At 39.0% G+C, this 19364-nt stretch overlaps 2 protein-coding genes across 3 annotated transcripts in view; one reads left to right on the top strand and one right to left on the bottom strand.

The window, feature by feature from the left end:
- The window catches only part of LOC142493950 (guanine nucleotide-binding protein subunit alpha-14), a 203509-nt gene extending 196131 nt beyond the window's left edge, over positions 1 to 7378 (top strand). For both annotated transcript variants that reach the window (XM_075598739.1, XM_075598750.1), the window contains exons 5-7: positions 87 to 216; positions 3891 to 4044; positions 5603 to 7378. In XM_075598739.1, coding sequence (XP_075454854.1) covers positions 87 to 216; positions 3891 to 4044; positions 5603 to 5793 — 475 coding nt within the window. In that variant the 3' untranslated portion in view covers positions 5794 to 7378. The remainder of the gene's footprint in view (positions 1 to 86; positions 217 to 3890; positions 4045 to 5602) is intronic.
- A 3147-nt stretch (positions 7379 to 10525) lies between these two features.
- VPS13A (vacuolar protein sorting 13 homolog A) overlaps positions 10526 to 19364 on the bottom strand; it is a 211547-nt gene continuing 202708 nt past the window's right edge. Inside the window, exons 69-72 of the mRNA XM_075598717.1 lie at positions 17132 to 17217; positions 15658 to 15781; positions 14345 to 14419; positions 10526 to 11953 (exon numbers count right to left, since the gene is read on the bottom strand). Coding sequence (XP_075454832.1) covers positions 11903 to 11953; positions 14345 to 14419; positions 15658 to 15781; positions 17132 to 17217 — 336 coding nt within the window. The 3' untranslated portion in view covers positions 10526 to 11902. The remainder of the gene's footprint in view (positions 11954 to 14344; positions 14420 to 15657; positions 15782 to 17131; positions 17218 to 19364) is intronic.

Below are 19364 nucleotides of genomic sequence, written 5' to 3'. Positions count from 1 at the left end.
CAGCAGCGATGGAGACTTGTTTACTATACTTGTTAAAGTATGTTTGAAATCGCATGCAGTGAGATGCTTTTAATTCTAACCAACAGAATGGTGGATGTAGGAGGCCAGAGATCTGAAAGACGGAAGTGGATTCACTGTTTTGAAAACGTTACCTCCATTATTTTCTTAGTTGCGCTCAGTGAATATGACCAGGTCCTTGCCGAGTGTGACAATGAGGTAATATACACTAAATTTACTGTGGTAACAAAAATGTGTGTGTCTATATAACCACAATGCCAGCACTCCAAAGCTAAAGGATACGGCAAGGTGCTTAATCATTATTTGTAGGTGAGATCGCTGTTGAGACCGTTTATCAAGATCGCAATGAAGTGTGAATCACAACTATTTATACCCTGTGGCATGGAAGCGTAAAATGGTGGCTCACTAGGTTACTGATATGTAAATAAATATTTAAGAAACAACAGTGTAAAGTGTATCAAAAAAAGTTGCATTCAATAAAATTAAATAAATGCAACACATAGAATACAGTGACAATAGTGTAGTGAAAATGATACAACCCTTTGAAAGGATGCCGCTTTGTAAACACAAGATGTTTCCCAACACCTAATCGGTAAAAGATAGCAACACCCAAGCTTAATAAATATTAAAGAACAAGACCCCTCCTTTCTGATTTTAAACTCACTCATCCCACCTTTTTAATTGCAGTTCTTACTACGCATCTGTGAATGACCAGTCTATTAAAGACAGCTCTCCCTCCATTAGAGAGGTTATGTGAGCTTTTTGCAGGTACAGCAGTGTTAGGACCTACAGATGGGCCATACCGTGATGTGGTTGTAGCTTAAAATACGTTGACCAAAGAATTGAATTAAGTGACCCTTTCTTATGAGAAGATAAACAGATACTTATTTAACTGTATAATTTGTGATGTTGGATGTAACATTGGGGCTTTCTGTCTTTTGTTCTAGACATGAGGTCACAATCCTAGTAGCACTTCTTTTGACACAAATATATATGATGTGAGGGATTTGGGTTCTGAACTTACAGGGGCTTGTTCATAGATATTAAGCACTGATATTCCACCAAGATGAAAGTGCTGGTTTACTGTTTACTATATATGTGTGTATTTGTGTATACATATGTATGTATGCAGGGCCACCAACAGATTTCCCGGGGCCCAGGACTAGAGTTTCACCCACTCCCCCCATGTTGGTCCCCCCATCACCCCCATGTCAGTGGCCTTGCGAGCCCGTTTCACACATGTATTTCTCTCCCCACTCTGTCCCTCACTCTTCTCCCCTCTCTTCCTCAATCACACTCCCGCCTCCCACTCTTACACCCCTTCTCTCCTCTCACTCCCCCCCTCTGCTATCACTCAATTACCCCCTCTCACTCAAAACCGCTCCCTCAATCCCCCCTCCTCTCACTAATTTCCCCCTCCTCCCCTGGCCACACACACCACCACCCACTCCTGACACACAATAATTACCCCCCAATACACACATAATACCCCTTCCAATACAAAACAACACTACCCCCTAAATACAGATGACACTACACCTCCCCAGAAGCAGACACCACTACCCGTCCCGCCCAGCTACAATTACCACTACCGCGCCAGATACAACTACAACTATTACCGACTCGATAAAATCACCAACCTCCCAAATACAATTACCCCTCCCCAAATTCAATTACGCCCCCCCCCCATACAATTACTACCAGTCCCCCCAAATACAATTACTAGCACCACACTCCTCCACCAATACAATTACTTCCACCCCCCAAAATACAATTACTCCCCCCCCTCACCCACACAATATTTATTACTTACCTTTGGTTGCCGTTGCGGGACACCCGGCTCTCCGCAGCTTGCTGCCTGCCTCTTCCCACCCCACGGCCTGCATCTCTTGCTTGCCTGGAAGCTGGGCCTGACCTCTCAGTGCACCCAGCTCCTGGCGTACACCAGCAGGAGAGGCAGGCCTGGCATGGGAAGAGGCAGGCAGCAGCTCGGGAGAGCCGGGAGCCGGGGCCCACCGGCAGCAATCAGAGGCCCTACAGCCTCTGGGCTCCGGACACTTGTCCCGGCTCTCCCCCCGTCAGTGGCCCTGTTTATATATATATATATATATATATATATATATATATATATAGGTATCTATCTATACTGTATATAGATGTATGTCACCAGTCTCTGTTAACTCTGATGCTGAGTGCAGTCCAAGATCCGAACAGAAAAATCAATGATTGTAACGACTTCCAAAAAAAAAATCACTTCCACTGATGGTGTCTGCTGCTAAGACAAGGGAGGTGTTTCAATCCTCAAGTAAAGACATACAGTGTAGAGAAAAAAAGAGGTGAGGCGCACCGTGGTGGCAGGCATAGTAAGAAGTGTAAGACGAGCTTTAAAGTGGTGATGAAGTAATATTGCTGAAATTAATATACAGTACTGTTGAAATTACTGAAAAGGACTGGGGGGTTAATGGAGAGGAAATTGTTAGCAGTGTGCGGAATCCATCTTGTCTTTGTGTGTTATATGTTAGTGTGCATGTGGCTATACCTCTTGGTTCATGTCTTTCTTGTTTTGACTAGATGGGAAGCAGGGGGTCTCCGAAAACTGGACCACGTTGATTTCAGGTCCCGGGACGCCCTGCTTCCTGAGATAGTTACATCTGAAGGGACTGACCTGGCTGGACACCGAAAATGTATATTTAAAGCCCCCACGGCCCAATAGGAAGCCATGACATCATCCCTTGTGGTTTCCTATTGGCCCGCTTGAGGAGGAACCTTTAAACAGCAGGGAGATACCAGCAGCACCTTCATGTGTAAGTATCTCAGGCAGCAAAGAGAGCCTGGAGCTGAAATTAACACTGTTCAGCTCTGTTCACCTTTGGGGGAAATACAAATATTTTTTTGTCAAAGGCAAAGATTCTTTAATGTTTGTTGATCATCATATTGCTTTTTAAATGTGAGCATAATAGGAAGCTTATTAAAAATAATTTTTACATCATGTATACCTTGTATGCTAACAAAAGGGTTACAAATCCCAAGTATCTACACATTGCATGCCGTAAAGGCCATGCAATGGCCTACAAGGGGTTAACTTCCCCTCCCACCTTTTCCCGAACCAGGAATGACAACTTGGTGGACAACTTGTAGAATTATTGAGGGTCAGTATTGATTATCTAGTATAACAACCTTTTCCTTTTATTTTGAAATATCAAATTAAATATAGTAATTATGTCCGTGGAGATATGGATATCAATTGTTTAATAAAATAAGAGTGATTAATCATGGAAATAAATGATGGCACACATGGTTAGATTAAGGTTTAATACTTCCTTCTACATTGATCATTATAATTATGAGGATAAAACTATTTTGGACAGAAGAGAAGGGAATTGACAAATACTCTTGGGAACATATTGTGAATGTAGCGGTGAATGGAATAGTTAGTAATAATTGGTTAGGTACTGTAGTTGCAGTTTCTAATGGACTTTATACTGTAGGAACTTTAACTTGACTATTAATACATTGAGGTGATGCCTAACCAATTGTGTGATAAAAATAGAGGTCCCTTTGGGGAGAATTGTTAAAGATTTAGTACAGGCAGATCCCCTTCCTACACTCAGGCCCGGTTTACGATCAGCATATCAAGGCTAATATTATATCCAGGTCCATAATTTTTAACATTTCTTACACCAATATGTAAATGTAAAAGTTATTGATCTGTGAATAAGAAAGGTTTGAAAACCCTTGGTCTATACAGTTGTTTTATGAAGCAGCAACTTCAAATGAAACCTCAGTTTTATGTGCTGTTAGTGTGGTCTTGTAAAATGTATTACTTCTACGCACATACAGACACATTCACATGTCATTTTTCTTTGTCTCAGAACCGAATGGAAGAAAGCAAAGCCCTGTTCAGAACCATCATAACATACCCCTGGTTCCAGAATTCTTCTGTCATTCTGTTCTTGAACAAGAAGGATCTTCTAGAGGAAAAAATTATGTTCTCTCATCTAATTGACTATTTCCCAGAATATACTGGTAAGTATTCAGTTGTAACATTTTGCTACAAATGAGAAAATATACTGTAAATGACAATCCTCTATTTATTTGAACAATCAGATAGATGTACAAAATAATAAAAACGGTGTATTTGCATCTTTCAAATATAAACTTTGTATATCTAAGGTTTATTGACTGTATAACCACAAATGCGTTTCGTCACATAACTTCAATAGATGCTTAGTCAGGTTCACTCTTACTCCTGTTAGGAGCCAACATATGCTGCTAATCTTCCGTAAACCCAGAGGTCGGATACTGAGTATAAAGGTGCTTGCAGATAGCAGATTACTTTTTAAAATATTTTTATACTGGCATAATACATTAATAGCATCTTGCCCCCTGAGCATGTCCTGCTCTTTAATACAATAATAATTTAGTGTTAAAAATCATGATGTTCTTAGCAGGGCCGCAGACAGCTTTCCCTGGGCCCAGGACTATAGTTTATAGGACCTCTCCTCTCCCCTCCCTCTGTCACTCTCCACCCACCTTTATCTCCCACGCCCCCACCTTTCTGTCACACGCCCCGTCTCCCCTATGTACTCACCTCTCTACGTCATGCCCCCACCTGTCTACCTCATGCCACCACCTTTCTCTTTCCCCTCCATGCCCCCACCTTTCATTCCCCCCCCTCTCTCCTAATACACATACCCCCCCTTTTATTCACATAAACCCCAGCCCCCGTCCCTCCTACCAACACACGCACCTTAGAGGGAGGCCTCCGGTGCCACACCTGCAGTGGGGGAGAGCTGGGGCCCAGCAGCCGGATGCAGATGTTGGGACCGACCTCTGACCAGGCCCAACTTCCAGCGTTGCTGGGCTCCCTGCAGCCGCCAGGCCCCCCAATCAACGGCCCTGGTTCTTAATCTCTAGCTCAGGGTTTCCCAACTGGGGTTCCGCAGCACCCTTGGGTTCCGAAGAAAGGCTCAAAAGTGTGCAGCTGGATTTCCCTGATCTCCAAGAGCAGGGCAGTTGCTCTATCCTGATTGGCTGCTGCTGGGTAATGCAGCCAATCAAGAGAAGGTGTCAGGATCCTGCGGGGTGTGGCCAAGCAGAGGAAGCAGCATGAACTGGAGAGAGGTGTGGTTGGGCATCTCTGTCCTATGTGCATTTGTTCCGTCGTGTTGGTGGGAGTGTTTTCTATGACTCTCTGACTCGTGTGACTCTGCCCCCTCTGCCTCGACTCCTATAACTTTCTGCCCCTTCTGGCATCTGTGGCTCCCTACCCCTTACTCTTTGCCCCCTCTGTCTGTCTCTGTCTCCTGTGACTCGCTGTCCTGTGTTTCCTGTGACTGACTGTCCTGTTATAGAGGTGCCTCAGCAACTGAGCACTGTATTTAGGGATGCCTCGAGAGAGGGAAAAAAAGTTGAGAACCACTACTCTAGCATATAAATAAAAACTGCAAGAAATCCCTTAAAATAAAGAAAAAAAAATGGACATCAGCACAGACTCCTACTTCAATAGAGACATTCACTGTGGCAAAGTGTATTTTTTTTTTGGCGTAAATAGTTAAACATATGTTTTTGTGTTTTTGAACAGGACAAAAATATGATACCAAAGCTGCCCGAGAATTCATTCTGAAGCTCTACCAAGATCAGAACCCAGACAAAGAGAAAGTCATCTACTCCCACTTTACCTGCGCAACCGACACAGAGAACATCCGTTTTGTTTTTGCGGCTGTTAAGGACACTATCCTACAACTAAATCTGAGGGAGTTCAATTTAGTGTGAAAGGACTGGACCATTCATTTTTGTTTATTTATCGTCCTTTACCGATTAACCAACTACTAAGTCTCCTGAATCATTACCGATACTGATTTTTCCAGAGTACAGTGATAAGATGGTATATAGTTTTCTTTCGCACACAAATGCTGTGTTACGAATTCTTATAAGTATCTCCGGTAAAAACCTAATCAGGAAAAGTGAAGTTAATTTTCCCCAAAGTTTACTGGGTTTTTTTTTTTTTTGGAGGTATACACTTACATGCTGTTTTTATAATGGTCTTTCAGGCATTTGGTTGTTTTATCCAATGTTTGAGACAAAAGGATATTTAAGACAATATTTCATAGAACTTTGTATGAAATCTGTGCAACTAGATTTTGATTTTGTTTTTGTTTTTATTGTTAATCCCTATATTGTGGTATTGATGTTACCAGAGTTGCCTTAGCTATTGAAAAACGAAGACTGTTAGCATCTAAAATGGTCATTGGCATTTATATTCGGGAAAAGTTATGATTTTTATAGATTAGATTGTATTTTGAGTTTTCAGCAGTGAAAACCCAAAGGAAAATTTGGGTTTTCATGAATACACTTGTAAAACATTATCACTGAATGTTTTTTTCTCTCTATATTTAATAGAACCATAAAGAAACAAATGGTATAAATATATTGTCTATTGTGACGTAACTGAATCAAAGACACAGTAACTTTAAATCACAATGTAATACCAAAGACTTACAGAGAATAAATGGCATTGTAATGTATGTATGTAAATATGTATTTCTTTATAAATAGATGTATGCATATATATGTATAAGCATATCTATTAAATGTTTCCTCTTTTCCCTTAGGGCTGTTTGATCGAAGATAAATAAATTGCAATTTAAATGATAAAATACACTAAATGTTACCATGCAGCATACTGTACGTCCTTTAATCCCCCTCCTCCTTTTTTTTTAACTATTAATTTGTGTGTTTTATTAATGATTGCTGGGGGGGGGGGGGGGGCACCATCAGTTTTGCCCATCTCCATCACAAGGAAATGCTTCTGGCTGGAATATTTTCATATTATTTTTAGTAATAAGTATCTGGCAAATCCGAGCTGGGAAAAGAACAAGTTTCCCCCCCCCCACCACCCCCACGTCTGAAGTAGTCCGATAAAAACAAAACGCAGAGTATATTTTATACTTTCCAGTCTTCACAATTTGTATTATGTGACAAACACAAAGGAAGTTATGATGAGTAAAAAAGTGACAAAAACCTTCCACTGTATAGTGAAAAGTATATACAAATATCACTTCAACTATACTCTCTATTGCTGTTTTCAGCCATGGTTACTGCGCATTCGGCACCCTGTAATTAACTGATTAATTAACCAGCTCTTTTCAGACTTGTGATTTGCCAAAATGGCTTCTATTTCATTTTTCCCCCCTTTATATGGCACTTGGAGGTTTGGCATACATCATTAACATGGGTTTGTTTATTGATTTATCAAATTCCACTTGCATATACAGTATTCAGGATCCTGTTTTATCAATGCTATATTAAATGAATTTACCTTTATTGAATCCTCAGGTAATAAATACATGGTCGAGAATATTTTTTTTCTTCAAAAGTCTAAAAGCGAGGTATCTTTAGAGTTCTATGCCTCAAAGTAAACGGTAAAGGTAGCAGAGATCCCCATAATTTTCCAGAAGCCTTCAAAGCAGAGTCAATTCTGGAAGTGTCCGGTCCGAGTTGGAGCTAAAATGATGTACTGTACCTGATTGGCAAAGTACTGTGTGCTGTCTTCTTTTGGCAGCATACTGGGGGGAAAGGGGGGTGGGGGAGGGGGGAATCTGTGTTCGAGTTTATTCTTTCTTTGTGTTGTTGCGTTTACAGTTTGAATAAAGATATTAAAAAACAAACAAACATGGGCTTCAATCCACGCTAATACCTCATAGAAGCATTGTCATGGTTGACTGGCCAAACACTCTGATTGGCTTATAAAATGGAGTGTTCTGATTGGCTGGTGGAATAAAGGGTTCTGGTTCGTTGATGGAGCGCTCGGAGTGGTTGATGTAACTAAGTGTTTTGATTGGCTGATCTAGTTGAGCATTCTAATTGGCTGATGGAGCCGAGCATTCTGATTACACTAGCCAATCAGGTGTTTTGCTTGACCGATTTAAGAGAGCATTCTGATTGCCGTGTAGACTCAAGTGTTGTTATTGGTTAATGGAACGAGCATTCTAATTGGTAGATGTATCACGTGTTCTGATTGGCTGATGGTGTCGAGTGTTCCGGTTGGCTGAATTGAGCGTGTTGAGTGGTTCTGATTGGAAGCAAACGTTTTGCTTGGTTAATGGAACTGCGCTTTCTATTTGGCTGATGGAGATGAGCGGTCTGATTGTTAGTTTAACCCAGCTGTCTGATTGGCTAATGCAATAGTTTTCTGAATCTCTGATGGAAAAAAAAAAGTCTAATTTTGTAAATATGTTCATTTTCTTTATCATAACATTTCAAAACAAGTATAATAAATATCCTGGTAAAGATAAGAGTTCTGATTGTCTGATGGAACCAAGTGTTCTGCCTGGTCGATGAACTGAGTATTTTGATTGGCTTTTTAATTGACAGAAAGAACCAAGAATCCCGCTTGGCTGGCGTAATAGTATTTTCTGAATTACTGATGGAAGGAAAAAGTCTAATTTAATCAATATGTATATTTTCTTTGTAACATTTTAAAACAAGTATAACAAGTACCCTGGTCAAGATATCAAGGTACTGTTTGGCAGATGATAGCAAGGCTCCTTTGAAGGACTGGTAAGGAGCCATGCCATAAAACAGCAGCGTAGATTGAGAAGCTCCAATAAGTTTACAGTATATTGAGAAATTAAAGCAAAGAATCCCTGTCCTGGAGATCTGCTGTTTGATGAACTTATTGCATTACAATTTTCATTTAATTTTGTGAAGCACAAAATTATTACGGTTGATACTATAGACCAGCGGTGCGCAAGGCGACAGCTGGTGTGTGTGGGGCCTTGCTGGGAGGGGGGGGGTGGAGCCTTCACTGCACACAGACAGCCCCTCCTCCTGTCTGTTTACCCACCCCAGTTTGCAGCAGCAGCAGCACATAGGAGACCAGAGCATGCTTACTACTTCCCCTCCCCCACGGTGAAAGTGTGTGACTGTTATGGTTGTATGTTGTTTGTGTGTGTGTGTTGTGATTGAGTGTGTGTTGTGATTGTATGTGTGGGTGTTGTGATATGAGTGTGTTTCTGTGTGTGTTGTGATTGAGTATGTATGCCGTGTCTGTGTTGTGATTGTGTGTGGGTGTTGTGAGTGTGTTACGATTGAGTGTGTGTCGTCTGTATTGGTTGTGATTGTGTGTTGTCTGTGTTGGTTGTAATTGAGTGTGTGGTGTGTGTGTGTTGTGATTTGAGTGTGTGTTGTGTCTGCGTGTGGTGTGATTGAGTATGTGTGCTGTGTCTGTGTTGTGATTGTGTGTGTTGTGATTGAATGCAGCGGTGTGCAATATTATTTAGGGGGGGCGCAGGTGTGTGGTGAAACCTGGTGTGCGCGGGCGGCCAAGAAGCTGTGCACGGGCGGGAAGCTGAAGATGTGCGCGGGCGGCCGAACAGGATAGTGTAGGTGGCGCCATGTGATGGTGTGTGTGTGTGCACGAGTGGGGGCTTCGGAGGTACGGGGGAGGAACACGCCCCAGCTCCGTGATGTCAAAACCCCCTCCTTCCGGTGTCTGCCCTGCAATAGCGCTGTGTTACTGCTCTCCTCCGCTGGCAACCTGCTTCGCTGCCATCTTCAAGTGAAAGGGTAGGCTGCCACTAAATCAATCATACTATGAATGTACAGAAATAATTAAAAATAAGTGAAAACACAAAATTGAAAAAAAAAAAAAAATACATAATACTGTAGGTAGGAGTTTGGATGACACTGGGGACAGCAAGCCTAAGAGCAGGGAGAATAAAAAGGCAAATGGGAGAAGGAAAAAAGAAGGGAGGGGAGAGGGAGGTAGCAAAGAGGTGGCTGAATATCCCCCCCCCCCCCCAAAAAAAGATTGCCTTTGTGCACGTACACTCTTCCAACTTGGCACTTGGGGAGACAAACAAAATTGACTTTGAAGCACGCTCAGCAGCAGTCAATGCCCACACACACACAAACACACAGAAATAGCCCCGATCAACCCCCCTCCCCCCCCCCCCCGCTGGCAAAATTATGCAGGACACCCTGTGCTCATGCCTGGAGAGTTGGTGATGTCACCGCTCTCAGTGGCAACGTGGACGCAGCCTAATTTTGAAAGAACAAGCAGTTGAAATATGTAAGTATTTAGACATATTTGTAAGCTCCACAGGGCAGGTACCTGTGCCTACAAAATGTCTCTAAAGCGCTGCGTATAACTAGCAGCGCTATACAAGAACATGCTATTATTATTATTATTTACATTGTATAGGGGGGTGCCCGAGAAATTTCATGGATGAAAAGTTTGCTCACCCCTGCTATAGACATACAATATGCGATGCAACAGTTGCTGAAACTTCGTTGGAAAGAGACTTCTGAGCATTCACTACTCTGGAACAGCTGAATTGCCAGCATGGAGTAGAATGTGAACATTATACTATTTCTTGTGTTGTATCAATTTTTGCTATAACTTTGTGGTACAAAAAGCAATAGTACCAATAATGTTATGACGGTTAAATGTGAAGCAAAATCAAGCAGATTTACATTTTCATTTATTGACAGAGGAAGTCCGTTTAGTACAATTGTGTTTATTGTTTACTACAAACGTATTTTTGCATACACAGTGCACATTGTAAAATATAAGATGGAAGGCTGATTTTTTGGCAAATATCTCTGTAACAAAGAGTGAATTAAAAAAAAACAATAGCAGGGTGTGGGTGACGGGTTTGCTAAATGCATACATTTGTGAGTAAAACCTGGGTGGACAGTTATGTCATATGCTTAATACCCAATTTGTCCATGTTATATTTCATTGTACAGTATGACCCCCTGACCACTACAGTAGATGCTGCAGAATGTACTCAGTTAAGTCCTACATCCTACAGAAAGAGAAAACACAAAGGGGAAAAATGTCTCATTATTTCCCAAGGGCAAAAATAATGTAGCACCAACTTTTTCAAATAAAAACAATCCCACCATTTTCATTTCTTTTTGATTTAGCAGTCTTGTGAAGCTTATTGAAATTTAAAAGTTTTATTATATTTATTGTTGCATGGAGTTGGGAAAGTAGTATTTAAAATTCCTTCAAAATATAATGTACAGTTGTATTGTACATACAGGAAACTTAACTCCAAAAAGCAGAGCCTCTGTAGTGTTGAAGGCTGCAATGCATTGCAAAGCACTAAATAGATTAATGCAGAGACATTGTCGCTTAAAGCACTTTCTTTTTAACATGATGGTAAAATACAGTATATTTTCTTTATATTCACTAAAAGCTGCATACATATTCATGTTTCCACACCTACTTAATACAAAGAAATAGACCAAATATTTGTATGTATAAATTTGCTTAATCATATACATGGTCACAGTATGTGGAATATTAACAATCATGTGTACAATATTTATATAAAAAAGGAAAAAGAAGAATTTAATCCTGAAATCTTCAATAGACATTATGTTTGGTAAAAATAGTGAACGTAAAGCAGCTATCCCTCCTAAAAGACTATCCTCGGCAAGACTACCACCTTATGGTAACCAGGGGTCCCGGAGCTGAACAGCGCTATTTTAAGCTCTAGGAATCTCCTGAATGGGACTTGAATTAGCTACTTTTACCGGTGTATGCATCTTGTGAACCAGGGATCATGAGGTAAAAATTGGATGTTAATGCTCTGGAGACCACATGCGTCCCATGCTGATGAGAACATTCTTTTGGGCGGTGGACTTAAAAATCAATTTTTTAGTGCTCTGAAAAGCTATTTAGGTATAAATGAAATTGTTATATTAGAATTCTGAACAAATTAGGCTTTATAAAGCATTTATAGGAAATCTATTTAGGGATAAGTCATAGCTTATTAAATAAGGCATCCTTAAGTTACAATATCCAACACAGGAATAAAGAGCAAGTGCAGATCTATATGACGAGCAGCCAGTCATCATTCTCGACTTGTTACGACTTTGGTTGGACATCTCTAACCTCTTCCAGTTTAGAAAGAATCCACTGTAAAAGGGAAAATAAAATGAATTAGTTACTGTAAGCTTATTCAGACATATCTTACAAAAGAAGCAAATTACAGCAAGTTTAATTTAATTCTTTATGTACTGCAATGTCCACAGCATCAGGGTGTGACTGACAGTTTGGCAGAGGGCCTTGTGATCACTTTTAGAGCAATCAAATGGCATGGATCTGCCACAGATTATCCATTATGATCAAGTTTGCATTTCTCAGAGGGCTGTGGACTCCATCTGTCACTATAAAATCTGAGCGGCATTTTTGGGAACAGCACACAGTAATATACTATATATGCAGATTCTCATGTTGCTCCCAGATTTCGTTAATCTCTAGTTTATGAGGTTAACATGGTAAAATTTAGACTTGACTCTCTGCCTGGCCACTCAGTTTTTCAAATGCATATACAGGTAGTCCTCGGTTATCCGACACAATGCGTTACTCAAAATGGCGTTGTAAAGCGAAACACGTTTTCCCATAGGAACACTGTTTAAATGAAAGGTTCCGTTCCTGAAGGCTTTTTTAACACTAAAATACACCAAATATTTTATGCAGGCAATAAGATATGCAGCACACACATAAATTATAGAGTGTATATACTGTATTATATATATATAATATAACATAATAAATAATATATTATATAGTATAATATAATATTATATAGTATAATATTATATATATACGCTCTTAGGACGCTTTGCAACGTTGTTTATGTGAATGTGTATATATATACACACATACACAACGTTGCAAAGCGTCGTAAGAGCGTTGGATAAGCCATTTTGGCGTTGTAAAAATGTATATAGGTATGCATTGCATAGCGTTGGATAAGCCATTCGTTGTAAAGCGAAGCGTTGTAAAACGAGGACTGCCTGTATCTCCTGTAAGGAGCATTAGCTTTTAAAACTAAAAACATAATTGGAAAGGGCAAGGGGAAGTAATAAACAAAACCAATAAAAAAAATTTAAATCTTTGTCTGCGTGGTCTTCTGCTTTAGCCCCATGATCTCTCTGACACTCAAAGGGTTAGAGTGCCACTGTGGTGCTCCTCTGTCACTGATGGAACGAAAGAGATGGGGTCAACTTTCTCTCCACCATCAGTTCAGATCGCCTGGGCACAGGACACGATCTCCCCCCCCAAAAATAAGCATTTTTGAGGGGGACGTTGCTACGTCCGGGGGTACTCGGTGCCAGAACCCATGGCGCAGTAGCGATGTCTTGGTGCACTCAAAGGGTTAAAAAAAGAGGGGACATACAGTATGCAGAATAGTTGATTATGTGCTTACACAGGCACTTGGCTCACAAAATAATAGTTTATTATATTAACTTTATTATATGCTTGTCTTCCTTAAAAAAAATGTAATAACGTGATAAAAAATAATAATAATTAAAACAGTTTTTCTGATTCTTAGAAAGTTGCATTCATTTCTACACTCGGGGCCTATTTGGCTTCTCCACTTAGAGATGAATTTAGATGTGCCCCATTTCCTGTCAAATAACCAAGCAAGAAAATGGAAAGGAAATGTACTTTGCACGTAGAAGGAAAAGGGAAAGTCCTGCTCAACGCACATCACACAGAAGGAAGCCTAAAAATCTCCCAAGTTTCATGACACCGTGTTAATTATTTTAATTTTATTTAGTTTAACTACTGTACTTAAATATGCAACAGCCAATGATTCAGTTCACTTTGATGCTTAGATGATGTTCTCCTTTAAACGATAAATGGTCAGGGGTAACTGCACCCTTTTAAAGATCTTTACCATACTCTCGGGTCTGTTTTTATTCCTTCTTGACGAATTTGAAGTTGTATGGAAACCAGCTCTGTGCTGCCCGATCAGGTGAAAGCAAGTTAGACTATAAGTTGCCATGTGTACACATCACTGCAAACTTTGGGTCCTTAGCAGCAAAAGGTTAGTAACAACATTGTGGTCTACATTCATGGTGGGCCATTTTGAGGGAACAGCATTTTTAAGCATGTTAGGAAAATTCAGATGTCAGAAGAGCAGTTTAAAGTATTTACAGATTTTAAATGCGACAGATGAAGCTGTAAAACACTGTTACACTTCACTGCACAATACATATCAATTCAGTCAAATCTTTACCGTAAGCAATCGATTGCATTGTCTTAATAAAGAGAAGCTGTTTTGTAAGGATTGTGTCTAGTGTATATATACAAAAATACACATCTATACATATATATACATATATATCAACTAGTAGCAAAAGAGAAAAAAAAGAAAAGAAAACGGATATGAGAGGAAGACATGGCACCTTTAAGGCATGAATATACTGAAGACATTCCTGGCACCAAATGGGTCAATATTAATTTATTCTTTCATGACAGTCTCACTTTAAATAACCAATAAAATATTGTATTTACCTTGGCATCTTCATGAGTTTTAAAATTGATTATTTTGCCAAACTCTTTGGCATGAAAAACAGATTTGACTCGTTCCTGAAGAATAAACAAGTTCACATGTAAGAAACAGACATCTTAATGCAGTCTATGCTTGAGGATGAGCCTGCGATACGTTGCTTTGTAATGAAATGCACAGCCCTCCAATTCATATAGGAAGTGAACAATCACCGTTTGTATTCATTTCCAGAATAATCAACCACTAAGGCTGTTAAAGAACAGCTGATACAGTAAACAGGAACTGCTTTACATTTGAACATTTTGATTATAATAGATCAAACTGTACAAAGTTTTGCCAAAAATGTTAGCCAACAACACGCTATTGACTTCCTCTTTTTAAGTGAACTTTGTGGATTAGGTTTACAGTTCAGCCTAAAAGTATATGCCAGGCTATTTCTTTTATCTCCTTAGCAAACCAATACTCCTAGTTTACCAATACATACTGTAGGCTTCATTTGAATACAAGAGAAATCCTATTGATGACATACCTGTAGTAGCACAGACCACTTAGTAACTCTCTTACTAACACTTAGTATAACTGATGAACATTGGATACATAATGATACCCCCAAAATCTGTATTTGATAACGGTTTTGGAAGAGGCAAGACAACTTAGTGTATATTGTTTACCACTGATATTGTAGTTAGTGTGGAAATGATCAGTAATACTGTATGGTGTAAAATAATGTGAATGGCTTAGTTCTAGTACACTTTTCGTTAGCACATACAAAAAGCATACATATTACTATAATAATATATGGTAAATGGGTTTTCGGATCTATTTAAAAATTGAGTCTTTTTAAAGAGGGGGAAAGAGACAGGTTGGCGAAGGGTGGGGTTTCCCAGAATCTCACCATCGAAATCTGGGGTTCCTTAACCAGAAAAAGGTTGAAAACCACTGCTCTAATGCATTTCTGATCGTCTCTGGCAGTGAAAACATTACATTTATGTTTCACTTATGTATAAATGTTTAGTTTTAGGGTGTGTCTTCTAGGTGTAGCAATTTTAAATAATGATACTAGACTATAATTTATAGAAATAATCATAAACCAATATTTACTTCAAGGGGGAATAAAACATCATATTGTTTGTAATATCTAAAGCTATCATGGTTCCAGAATGTATTAGAATACTCTAATGACTTGAGTAGAAATGTAAGAGGAATAAAAAGCTGGGAAAAGAAATTAAGAACGTAAAATAAAGTTTAGTATGACTTGAAAGAGAGTTCAGCTGCCCTTTGCTTTTAAAATTTCTGCATACAAAAAGGCATACAATACCTTTGCTTCAATGCGCAGTCTTCTGCCACTAACAATAAATGGCTCTTTGGTAAACTCATCAAAACTGTACTGCCATTCACACGTAAGCTGTCCAAATGTGCCCTTTGTAACAAACAAAACTCCACTGGAAAAAATAAAATTGTTCGTATTTTTGTTTAATTCTTGTAGAAAGCAAATGAGAAAAATGTAACAGAAAAGAATCACACAGATCTCTGGTTTAGGGAGAACACTAAAACACACCATTGATCATGCCTAGTAAGAGGAGCAAAGAACCAGGAACATGTAAGTACACCTCGTACAGTCTCAACACCAATCATAACAATAACGTACCTCCCAAATAGTTTAACCTCGTCAGTGCTGGAGAAGACAAGGATTAGAGGTTCATCCTTTTAAAATTAAAATCATTTCCCCAAGATATTTATAATCATTTTTCTAATTAAGTCCTTTCTATAATTTTGCTTATTTCTGCAACAAATGAGAGGAATATGTTCTACATTTCTGTTCCACAAGGATTCTTCTCTTCTTCAGAGAACAACTATTGTTCGGCACTCAATGGTCAACTATTGGTAGTTGAAAGTTAAATGTAATATAATAGATTACAGAATTCAATGGACTGTACTACAGTGTATAACTGCCCATGTAAGGCATTCAGCAAACAGTATAACTAACATGCACCAAGGTTGGAATTAACGTTTCATCAAACCATTTTGTCCTGCCTTCAGTGTCTCTGCTGTATAACCCCATCTGCCATTCTCTTTGCTACAAACAAGTAACCCTACATGGTCACACCTGCTTCAGATTTACCCCTTATCTCATATATATGTTTTTATTACATGGTTTCATTTGATATTCAACTTTATTCTGCAAATTAAAACAATTCATTGAAATAGTGAAAATAAAAAAAAATAGAGGTGTCATATTGGTGACACTACTGTCCTGTTCATCAGTTGTATGCGGAATGTTTTATTACGGTAGTACAATTAGAAACCGCAACATTTCAGTCATCAATGGCATCACCATGAAACATTATTGAAAAGTTGTACGTTATCTTTCAATTCCAGTAAAATTACGTTAATTTGAGCAGAATGAATATACGAGTCAAATATTTTATAAATGGAGAGAGAGGGAGAGAGACCTTGCTACCATACTACAATATATTTACACTGCAAATGAAATGTCACTTCCACCGAATACACTGCAAAATGATCTTGGTCTCAACTGTTATTTGCAACAACAACAAAATGCTTCATAACAGCACTGATGAAGGTAAATCTATCTAGCTGCTAACAAACATTTAGATTTTTGGGGGTCATGAACATTCAGATCTATTAAACAAAAATAACAAAATAACTAGATGTACTGTATATACTGTACTAGATAACAGAGCTTTCATTGTACTGCAACATGTTTCGTAGTAACACTGTCCCCCTTTATGAAAATCTAACATTTATTGTGGTGCACATCCATAACATACCTTTTCATCACCATTAATGAGTCAGTATTATTGACCATTGCATGTGCAAAATATTTATATTTGGCAAATCTTCCATTTTCAATTTTCTGGAAAAAAAATAAAATTAAAATGATGTATGTAAATGATCTAAAATGACAAATGACTAATTGCCTGGAATGAAAGTATGCGATTGCTGCATACTGTAGGTGTTTCTTGGTAACAGGTCATTGTTGAACTGAATAAAGTAGTAAACAGAAAGTTACATGCAAGCATTCATTTCCTACCAATCGCCCATTAGCTCTCCCTCCAAAGGACTACAATGCATTGTACTTTGTGTTGCAGATTACTCTGGCAGTGATTCAAGGAATATAAAGCAACATTACAAGTTAAAATGACAGTGATGTAGTTTGTAGAAACTAACTTTAAATGTAGCAGCATAGGAGAGGTTTGTAGAACTGACAAAAATATAGTTTATAACATCTGTATTGTTCTTTGTGCTCTGAAGATGGTGGCCCACAATTAACATCCATAACACTAGCAATAGGCTTGCATCTTTTTGTTGTAAAGTGAAAGTGATTTTTGCACTCGTCTGTTTGTGTTTTAAACTCATCACGGTTAGAGTGACCTGAATGCGTTGCAAAGCAGCAAAGGTGATAATGTGTTGTGACTTTATAATAAAATTCACATTGACATTGATTCTATTCAAAAATGACATGTCTACTGAGCAGCAGGTAACGTTTTCCAATCTAAACAAAAAGTTATTCAGTTATATTCTTACCCTGAACAGATGAATTATGCTCGACATATCTTTATACTGTATATCACTTGCAAAGCTTTGTGTCACTTGCTCATTTGTCTATCTAACTCTTAGGCATTTAGCAAATCAATGCAAGATTTCCTCTCATATTTCTTGTAATCTAAAGACAGAACTGAAAGGTTTATAGTCTCAGTCAAGTTTATAGGACTCCCGTCTTCAGATCGGATTAATTCACCTGAATGAAATAATATTCTGTTGGCTTATTTATTAACGTGTAAGTATACTTCTATTTCTACATTTTATTTCCATTGACAATTTATAGTAATTCAGTAGCTTATGAATTTGGTTCTGAAATCTAAAATAAAGTCAAAGTTAATTTCACTATAGTTTTCACAATTATCCTTCCTACAATAACTTCAGCTGAGTGTGACTATAATGAACCGATTGTTATACTTGCATATGAACATAGGATTATTCATAACCTTGCTATAAAGCATTATCTAAAGCATTGGTGGGCCACATGCGGCTCTCGGGGCTTCACCTGTGGCCCTCAACCCCTTACCACACCAGCAACCTGCTATCCCTCACTCCCCAGTGCACAGGGAGTGAAGATGTTGCTGGTGTGAAACATAGCTTCTGCACACTCCCTACTCCGCCTAATAACAGTGTTAATCACTAATTCCCAGTGTAAGGAGAGAAATAGCACACTGTTCATCAGTGGTTCAGCATTAAGAAGCTAACTTGAGGGGAGAAGCTCCTACCCATGGCTGCAGCGTCCCTTCTACCGGCGTGCGTGTGCGCACACGCACACACACACACACACACACACACACACACACACCCCTCAAGGGCCGTGTGTCATGTTGCCTGCCACTGTTCTACTGCCTAATAAGTCTAGTCAAATGTTTTTTTTTTTAAATTTAACGTCCTATGGCAGACATATTTTCAGATGGCTTCATTGTTTCCTGCTTATCTTCTACAGGCATTTATGGTAGCATTTATCCATCTTTAACCAAACTATAATGTTCCAGTCCAGTTTTGTCTCCTTGATCCAATCTTTACTCTCCACAATATATTAAAATTAACAATCACTGAAAGTAAATTGAAGCACAACTGCTCAGCCTGACTTTAGGGAAACTTCTGGTTCAGCTGACATTTTTCTCCTGTTCTCTTATCTTCAAGGTGATATTGGAGCAAGTTTCACACCATGCCCCCTGTTTCCATTAGCCGGTTGGTAATGATCACGTTGGGGATCATGTTATATTTCAGACCATGCCAGTGGGATGGGGACGATATCAGCTGAGTGCAAGGGTCTAGGCTAGTGATATTCTGCGAGATCTTGGTTTGGCAGCTATTTTACATTTCCCTAATACTGAGCAGCATGAATAGCCGGTCTCAAAATACTGTATCAAGAATAATCTTACCCTTTGTATCTTGCTTCCCCTATATCATTAAATCGTTGCCATCATCTCCTTAAACTTCACATTACTATATTAA

Source organism: Ascaphus truei, chromosome 1 (assembly GCF_040206685.1).
Source record: "Ascaphus truei isolate aAscTru1 chromosome 1, aAscTru1.hap1, whole genome shotgun sequence".
Taxonomy (NCBI): domain Eukaryota; kingdom Metazoa; phylum Chordata; class Amphibia; order Anura; family Ascaphidae; genus Ascaphus; species Ascaphus truei.
This window is presented reverse-complemented; position numbering and strand designations above follow the sequence as displayed.